The sequence below is a fragment of the Suricata suricatta genome, chromosome 11 (genome assembly GCF_006229205.1).
Source record: "Suricata suricatta isolate VVHF042 chromosome 11, meerkat_22Aug2017_6uvM2_HiC, whole genome shotgun sequence".
Classification (NCBI taxonomy): Eukaryota; Metazoa; Chordata; class Mammalia; order Carnivora; family Herpestidae; genus Suricata; species Suricata suricatta.
Genome location: NC_043710.1, coordinates 11,241,802 through 11,251,224, shown reverse-complemented (window position 1 = coordinate 11,251,224; position 9,423 = coordinate 11,241,802). Strand labels below are relative to the sequence as shown.

The window sequence follows — 9,423 nt, the reverse complement described above, 5'->3', positions numbered from 1 at the left end:
GCAGCAATCTCCTACTCATCATTTTTTACCAACCTAGGTGGGTGTCTGTTTTCAAGCACAAAGGGCATTTTTTAAATTTTATTTTTTTAATTCTTTTTTTCTTTTATAGTTTATTGTCAAGTTGGTTTCCATATAACACCCAGTGCTCATCCCAGCAAGTGCCTCCTCCATGCCCATCACCCCTCCCCCTCTCCTCCACCCCCATCAGCCCTCAGTTTGTTCTCAGTATTCAAGAGTTTCTCATGGTTTGCTTCCCTCTTTTTCCCAACTATTTTTTTCCCTTCTCCTTCCTCATGGTCCTCTGTTAAGTTTCTCCTATTCCACATATGAGTGAAAACATATGGTATCTGTCCTTCTCTGCCTGACTTATTTAACTTAGCAAAGCACCCTCAAGTTCCATCCACGTTACTGCAAATGGTCAGATTTCATTTTTTCTCATTGCCATGTAGTAATGTGCTATATATATAAACCACATCTTCTTGATCCATTAATCACTTGATGGACATTTAGGCTCCTTCCATGATTTGGCTATTGTTGAAAGTGCTGCTATGAACATTCGGGTACATGTGCCCCTATGCATCAGTATGTCTTTACTGTATCCCTTGGGTAAATTTCTAGCAGTGCTACTGCTGGGTCATAGGGGAGTCCTATTGTTAATTTTTTGAGGAATCTCCACACTGTTTCCCAGAGCAGCTGCACCAGTTTACATTCCCACCGACAGTGTAGGAGGGTGCTCTAAGGGCATTTTAAAGATGAAGATATTGATTCTATTTTACCTAGATTTAGGTAAACATTATCTATGGTGCCTTCTTTCCCAAATCCCTTACATGAATTTGTCCTGATTATCAGTGTTTATCCATGGCCTTGACCTCTGTGTCACAGCTGAAAGAATTTTTGATAAACACAGGGTTCAAATTAGAGTAAGTTCTCTCTTTCATGAATATGGACCAAAGATATACCAATGCTAGTCAGGCTCAAACGGAGAACATAGGAATTCTGGAAGTATGTGGTGACTTTGCTCATAGAGAAACATAAACCTGACACTCATATGTGGTAGACTGGATAATGACCCCCAGTGATATCCAGGTCCTAATGCCTAGAAGCTTCGAATGTTAAATTGTATTGTAATATGGACTTTGCTGATGTGATCACATAAAGATCTTGAGATGGGAAGACTATCCTGACTTTCCCAAGTGGGTTCTGAGTGTAATGACAAGTGTCCTTGTGAGAGGGGCACGGAATGAGAGGAAGGGTGTGGGGGGAAAATAGAGGTAGTGGGAGCAAAGGGTTGCTGGACCCCAACTAAGGCAGGAGGGCAGCTTCTCCAAGCTGGAAAAAGCCAGAAAATGGATTCTCTTCCCCTCCAAACTCCAGAAGGCACTGACCTTGCTGACACTTTGATTTCATAACAACAGGAAACCAATACAGGATGGAAAAGTCATACTGAAACTATGAAGTGAAGACACACAAGTCAACCTACCCAGCCCCTGTGATCAAAAACTAATCAGAAAACCGAATGTTCACCGATGACCACATAACTTCGTTCAGTAGAATATCTCAAAACTCTTGAGAGGATACCCAGGATCAAAAGCTGAGGGCTTTTGAAAGGTCCTTTGGAAAACTTTGTCAGAGGATGGGGAGAATACCAGAGGAGACATGTCTCAATACAGACTTTATTCTTAAACATAGAAGCATGAAAAAGTAGTAGTCTTTCATGAAAGAAGACTTCAAAGAGGAAAATGTGGCTTTGAAAGGGTTATCTTGGCACTAATGATTGACATTGGACGGTTTTAATGCTAAACTGTCACCATAAAAGAAAAACAACACTGAGAGTTCAAGCTTCTAGTTCTCTGTAACATGGAGGAGGACAAAAATGTTACACCCGGGTGGGTTCAATAATGCATGGACCCAAAATAATTGGATGTTTTTGTGCTAATATAAATTATTATGATTGTGTGTGAACTGATATTTTTTCCTCACTGATGAGGAAACCTTGCAATGGAAAATGGCACTAATCAACAATATTTTTCAGGAGTGCATTTCCACTGATGCCAACCACAAGGAGCAACCTTAAACTTCATATCACTCAGTGCCTGATGGTATTTTTCATGTTCTGACACATGAAAATAAAAAGGCATTTTTTTCTGAATAAAATACTTCATAATGTGAACACTCATTTTCTTCATATAGCCGTGATTTCGGTATTTGGGGACAGTGTAGCCCATTCTCATCTCACAGGACTGTTCCATCACAACCCAGGAGATAAGGTACCCCTCTGGACCCAGCACACCGAATCCTGGAAAGTTCTGGAGGCAGCGTTCAATATATTTCAAGCTCCTATCGTTTTTCCCGAATGTCCACTGCTCATTCACAAGCCCTGCATGGGAGGGATCCAAGAAGATGTTCTGAAAGCTTTCCTTCCTGTCAAGAAAAAAATATGCATTTATTCAACCAACATTTGCAAAACACCAGGATTGTAGAAAATGAATGATACCAATCCTTTCCCTGAGAATCCCACGGCCTAGAAGAGGAATCAGGTGAACAAAAAACTACTAATTCTTTGTCTGCTTCAAAATGCTCCCAAACAATCCAGAGGGCTATCACCCTATGTACTTTATGATACATTTCATAACACAGAATTAGCGTCATATAGTACAGAACATCTCAAAAGTCTAACCGTATATCCCAAGGAAGAAAATAAGCATATGTCTTAAAAGAGGAAGGCTATAGATACACCAGAACAGCCCTGAATTTTGTTTGAAGATGCATGTGTGAAACATATATTTTGAATTATTTTCCACAAAATATCTAAGTACACAAAGTAATACTTCTTCCAACAGATATTTCCATAAAACGTGCATCACAGGAAGATGAGAGCCACATTAGTTGTAAGCTTCACGTGTCACAAAGCCCATCACCACACACCTCTAGGAAAGGGCCAAACGTGCAATTTAAGAAGCACCAATACAGGAAAAAGAATATCGAGTTGTTGGTGATAACAATAGGATTTAATCCTGATTTCTCTCCCTGGACACGTTATCGGAGACTGAGTCTTCTCATCTGCAAAATCAGAATCACATCCTCTGTGGGTAGAGGAGGTTGGGACAGATGGAAGAGCCCAAAAGAAGTTTCAACCTTCCCCCCAGGAGAAAGATTTTCAGGAATTCCCCAGTGTTAAAGTCACTTTATGTCTGCCAGTAGGTGGGGTTGCTGAGCATTAAATCGTCCATCTCTGCCTGCCCGCCTGCCCTTTCCTGGCCCTGCTTCCTCAGAGATCCCAAGCATCCTCACTGGACCTTGTCCTGTGGCAGAGTCAAACTGAGGTTGGCAAGATATCAACACATCCAGTTCGGCTTAGAGTGAGAAAGAATCGCCTTAGGGCAGGTACTCCATTCCAGATTTTCAGAGTTATAATATTATTTAATCCCCATTTACCATTTTCCCCTATGTGCATGTTTCTCCTGAGTCCTGTGGGAACACAGCTGGACCACAGCAAGATTTGAGTATTGTGGCTCTCCTGGCTAAATTAGTTGCATGTGTGAGCATATGTTTAGATTTTATTTTTTGAATTAGCAATATAATTATAGAGCATAAATGGATGTTAATGAAAAATAATTCTTTCCTTTTTCTTCGATCTCTTATTATTCACTTACCTTCTCTAAAGGCTACCAGGGATGCAATATATTTATGTAACCTTCCAGAGGTGTTCTATGCTATTTAAGATGTTTACAAACTATGATAACATACTGTATATATTATTCTATTTTTTTCTTGTGGTTTTTTACTTAGCATTATATTTTTGAATTCTCTCCGTATTGGTTCCTATAGAACTGATTCCTTCTTGTTAATGGCTGCAAAGTATCCCAATGTCTTGATTATGCCATAATGAATTGACCTGCATTCCTGTTGGTGGACACTTTGGTTGTTTCATACGTTATGCTATCACGTATTAAGTCTACCAAAGTCTTGGGGCACCTGGATGGCTCAAATGGTTAAGTGTCTGACAGGTCATCTCTCAGGTTTGTGTATTCAAGCTCTTCATTGGGCTCTCTGCTGACAGCTCAGAGCCTGGAGCCTGCTTCAGATTCTGTGTCTTCCTCTCTCTTTCTCTGCCCCTCCCCTGCTCACACTCTGTCTCTCTCTGGCTCTCAAAAATGAATAAACATTAAAATTCTTTTTAAATAAATAAATTTATCAAAGTCTTAAAATCCAATTTGAAAATATCTCCTATTTAATAAACATATTATTTTACCCAACTATTTCAATCCCAGGATTCATCTTTCAGAAGTATTTATACAACGTGTGCAATGATCTGTTTACAAAGACATTGATTATGGAATTTTTGTTATGAGGAAGAACTGGAGATAAAGCAAAAGTGTGTTAATATGGGAATACGTGATTGTGCATCTCCCTCTTATGGAATCTGTGCAGCTGCCAAAGTACATGAAGATTCCCGTATGAGCTTGTGTGAAAGGGTTATATAACACATCTAGATGAAAAAGGTTGTAGTACAGTAAGTGCATATGCTGCAAAAACAAAAGAAGAAGGGAAACAACAAAACCAGTTCATACACACAGAGTACTAAAAGTGTGTGCACTATGTTAAGAACATTTACACCTGGGGGCACCTGGGGGGCTCAATCACTTAAGCATCTGACTTCAGCTCAGGTCATGATCTCACGGTTTATGAGTCCAAGTTCCACGTTGGGCTTTGCACTGACAGTGCGGAGCCTGCTTAGGATTCTCCCTCTCTACCTCTCTCCCTGCCCTTCCCCTGCTCTTGCTCTCTCTCTCTCTCTCAAAATAAATAAATAAATAAATAAATAAATAAATAAATAAATAAATAAACAAACAAACTTAGGGAAAAATGAATATTTACACCTGAAAGAAAAATTGTGGGGAATCTAAGTGGGCAAAGTTTCACTTTTTACTTTGAATATTTGTATACTTGGTATAGCATGTGGCACTTTTTTAATGTTCATTTATTATTTTTGAGAGACAGAGACAGACAGAGAAGACAGAGCACGAGTGGGAGAGGAGCAGAGAGAGAGGGAGACACAGAATCCGAAGACAGCTTCCAGGCTCCACGCTGTCAGCACAGAGCCTGACACTGGACTTGAACCCAGGAACTGTGAGATGGTGACCTGAACGAATGTCTGATGCTTAACCGACTGAGCCACCCACGCACCCCTAGCATGTAGTATTTTTGCAGGAAATTGAAAATAGTCTTACTAAACATTCTTTAATGTCACCATGATGTCCAATACCCTCCCAGGAAGGCTCTAAGTGAGTTACATATGGGAAGGAACTCATCTCATGAAGATCCTGCCCGCGCTCAGCAAACCTCAGCTAATACAGTTCCCTCCCTTTGCCCCTGCAACTGAGAGCCCCATAATTTAGTCTCAAATCTTGCATTGCCAGATCTGGCCCTTATGACAACTGAATGGTTTCTTATTAGGAATTTGGGAAGCAAGAGTTAAAAATCTCACTCAGTATCGTCATCCACTTTGGGCATTTTAAATGACTCCATCACATCCACCTGGTCATCATTGGGTTCCATTGGCATTTGTTTCGTAATGAGTACGGTCTTCACATAATCCACCTGCACTGATTTTGAAGCTGAAATCTTTCTTATTGCCTCCCGCAAGTTCTCTTGGCAACCTGGAGAGAGGAGAAAAACAGGCAGGTCAGACGCTGTCATCCACATCTGCTGTGAATGAACCGGAGGTATTTGCTTTTTAACTCAGATAAGTTACCTTGAATCTGGAAGGCTTGGTCCCAGTTGATAACCTGGGGGCATGCCAGGACTTCCTCTAATTTGTCAGGAGCTTTGGTGAAGATTTGGTAAGTGTTGGTATAATGATCCAGGTCATCCTTCATCTCCTGATACAACAAATATCAACCTTATTTAATTAGCAGTACGATTTGCAAAAGGTTCTTGCATATTCCCAGAGTGCTGCAGACTCAGTTGATTGATTTCCCCAGAAGTATAAACAGAAAATGGCCTTGGAATCTCTTGAGAAATAAATCGCTATTGACAGATTTATGCTGGTTGCTTTTGGATTGTGCCCTGCAGACATCTGGTCTTGGGGCACTGCTTTAGGACCTCTCCTGCCTGGGACAGGAGGTGCACCAGCAGGAGGGTGTGTTAAAAGACGAGAGAGTATTTATCTTATGGAGAGAAGTATAGGGAACAGCGTTGGGGTTGAGACTGTGGGTCTGTGAGGAAGCCACGACTAGGCTAATTCTGACTCAGCACTCTGGTGCTGGCATGGTGACTGGCTCTTGAAGTGCCAGTGAGCAGAGGGGACTTTTAGAAAGAGCCCTCACAGCTGGTTCACAGCAGCAGCTGGAGGGGAGGGCCCAGCCCCCCACAGCCTGGCACCCCTGCTCACCTTCTGCAGCTGCTACTTCCCTGGGGGTTGTTACAGGGTGTGTTCTAATTCTCCTGATAACTATGTAAACAGAGAAGTGTGGGAGGAGGGGCAAAAATATCCCGACTCTGGGCTGCAAGGGATTCAATACTTATACTCCCCAAATATGAAAGATCGGAAAGACATTTTTGTTAATTACACAATTGGCTCTACAACATGGGTTTGAACTGCTTGGGTCCGCTTTCAAGGAAATTTCTTTAAATACAGTAAATGTGTTTTCCTTATGGTTTAAGTGACATTTTCTTTTTTCTAGCTTACTTTATTGTAACAATACAGTTCATAATACATGTAACATACAAAATATATGTTAATAGACGATGTTATCAGAAGGCTTCTGGTCAATGGTAGGCTATTAGTAGTTAAGTTTTGGGGAAGTCAAGAATTATATGCAGATTTCTAACTGTACAGGGGTTGGTGTCCCTGATGTCTGCATTGTTCAAGGGTCAACTGGACATGATTTATCTATAATTTAACAATCCTCTGAATAGTAATTTTTGTCAACTTTTATAGTGTAAAAAGCAGCAGTCTTCCCAAGGTCACACAACGGGTCACTTGGCAGATTTAGATCTCAAACCCAGTACTGATTCAAATGTTATTGGATTATGTTCATTTAGGCCCAGGGAGAGCAAAACATTTCCTAACCATTTCCAGCCACAAACATTTATGTTGAGGCATATGCCTGTGATTCGAATCTCAATGGAAAAGAATTGGTCAGAGGCACCTGCATGGCTCAGTTGGTTGGGCGACCAACTCTTGATTTCAGCTCTCAGGTCATGATCTCACACTTTGTGAGATCAAACCCCAAATCCGGCTCCTCCATGAGTGTGGAGCCTGCTTAAGATCTCTGTCTCTGTCTCTGTCTCTCTCTCTCCCTCCCTCCCTCCCTCCCTCTGCCCCTCTCCTCTGTGCTCATTCATTCTAAATAAAAAATAATATAAAATAAAATAAAAAAGAATTGACCAGGTGGGATCCCAATGTTATTTATAAGCCCTGGATTACTGGCCATTTTGGTTTATACCCATGCCTTATTTCACTGCCCTCCTTTCCCCATCCTAGCAGCCCTCCCAAAATCTATATAGATCAGGGGTGCCAAGGTTCTTATCTTCAGACTCCAGCTTCAATTCCCTCATTTCTACACAGAGAACATCCTCAGCGTGACTGGCTTGGTATTCACTAATTAGTGATCTCACCTCTCTCTGAGGCCGAGTAATGACTATCTGATAATCTGGCCAGGCATCCACCAGCACCTCCATGTTGAATGGGTTTTTATTTTTAATGTTGAAAATGGCACCATATACCTACAAGAGCAACAGATCAAAATAGGAGGAGATGAAGCTTTTCTTTGAGGTAGGGTCTTGGAGATGGTGTGGGAAATAAAGCCAGGAGTCAGGAGAACTTGACAGCATCAATTTAGTGCTTTCAGGATGGCTGATCGAACTATCCATTGGGAAGTGTGCTGCAAAAAAGCCCATGAAAAGTCCACAAAAATCTAAGTTAATCACTGAATCATTAGGAAATGGCTCCTCTAGGGGCACCTGGATGGCTCAGTTGGTTAAGCGTCCGGCTTCGGCTCAGGTCATGACCTCACGGTTTGTGGGTTTGAGCCCCACTTTGGGCTCTGTGCTGACAGCTAGCTCAGAGCCTGGAGCCTGTCTTCAGATTCTATATCTCCCTCTCTCTCTGACCCTCCCCTGTTCTCTCTCTCTCTCTCTCTCTCTCTCTCTCTCTCTCTCTCTCTCTCTCAAAAATAAATAAAAAGCATTAAAAAAATTTTTAAAGGAAATGGCTCATTCATTCATTTATTTTTTTTAAAAGTCATACCTTTTTTTTCCATTTCATCCTATATGATATTTTGGCACCTGTTATGTCAGATTTGTGCAAAATATGGAAAATTCAAAGGTGAATATGATATGGCCACTGCCTTCAAGTTTACAAGGATGGAGAAATGTATAGTTTGATCATAATAGGACACATGTTCTGAGAGGTCGTGCCCATGGTTGTGTGGGGTCTCAAGGAGGAGAGTCACTACCTCTGTAGGAATGATAAGAAACTTACAGGAGAAGTAATATTTGAATTCGGTCTTCAGGGACATGTAAAGTCTTTTCCTGGCAAAATAGAGAAGGAAGGCAAGTAATTCCAGGTGAGAGAAAAAGCATGTATGAGTGCCTGAACTTGTGGCAGATTGTATCCTCCCTGCCGAGCCGTGAGGGCTCAGTGATTTTAGCATGTGGTATATGGAAGACACATGTTGGGAGATGAAGCAGTAGAGGCTAGAACATTTTGTGATAAGCCTCAGAATTAAGGAGTGTGGACTTTTGTGCCTTGGACATGGACCACTACTGAAAGTTTAAAACAAGGGAGTGGTACGATCATATTTATGTCAGATAGAGGACCCTGGTTACCAAGTATAGGTAAGCTAGTAATATTGTAGGCAAATATTGCAATAGCCTGGAGCAGATAAGGCATTCGACTAGAGATAGGAGTCAAATGGATTCAAACAATGTTTAAAAAAGAAGGAGGAGGAGGAGTAAAGTAGGTGTCTGGATATAGGTATTAAGATCATCCTTGCAGAAGAAATCTGATTTTAGACATGTATTTGCATCTGCCCAGGAAGGTTCTGAGCTCCGAATCTATATTCCTACACTTTACCCCTCTCTCCCAGATTTCTCCCTACTCTCTCACCTTCAAGGACTCAGGGATGCTCTTTTCCAGGGATTCATACAGAATCTGCAGCTGCTGGGATTCATGAAGCACAAACATCTTGAATAGCACCTCAGCCCCCTTCTCTCAGGAAGATGATCTAAGGAACAAACATACAAACAAAAACACCTGGAAAGGTGAGACAGGTGTCCAGCAAGAGGAGAAAAGAAAAATCACCTAGGACATCATACCCTGTTGGAAATAAAAGGCTTTAGAAATTATCAAGTCCAAACCTTTCATTCTGCAAATGAGAAACTAAAGCCTAGAGCTGCAGCTAGACCTCAGGGCTC

At 41.4% G+C, this 9,423-nt stretch overlaps 1 protein-coding gene across 1 annotated transcript; it reads right to left on the bottom strand.

The window, feature by feature from the left end:
* Positions 1–1,709: 1,709 nt before the first annotated feature.
* On the bottom strand, positions 1,710–9,193 carry GLYATL2 (glycine-N-acyltransferase like 2). The gene is made up of 6 exons (XM_029957291.1): positions 9,116–9,193; positions 7,624–7,731; positions 5,756–5,882; positions 5,489–5,660; positions 3,650–3,658; positions 1,710–2,412 (listed from the first exon to the last, which is right to left on the bottom strand). The coding sequence occupies exons 1-6, from the start codon at positions 9,191–9,193 to the stop codon at positions 2,016–2,018; spliced, it is 891 nt and encodes a 296-aa protein (XP_029813151.1). The 3' UTR covers positions 1,710–2,015.
* Positions 9,194–9,423: the final 230 nt, after the last annotated feature.

Coding starts and splice junctions, on each gene's coding strand:
- GLYATL2 (XM_029957291.1), bottom strand. CDS start 9,193: ATGTTTGTGCTTCATGAATCCCAGCAGCTGCAGATTCTGTATGAATCC. Junction 7,732..9,115: donor GCATCCCTGAGTCCTTGAAG/GTGAGAGAGTAG, acceptor TTGCTCTTGTAG/GTATATGGTGCCATTTTCAA. Junction 5,883..7,623: donor TTACTCGGCCTCAGAGAGAG/GTGAGATCACTA, acceptor TTGTTGTATCAG/GAGATGAAGGATGACCTGGA.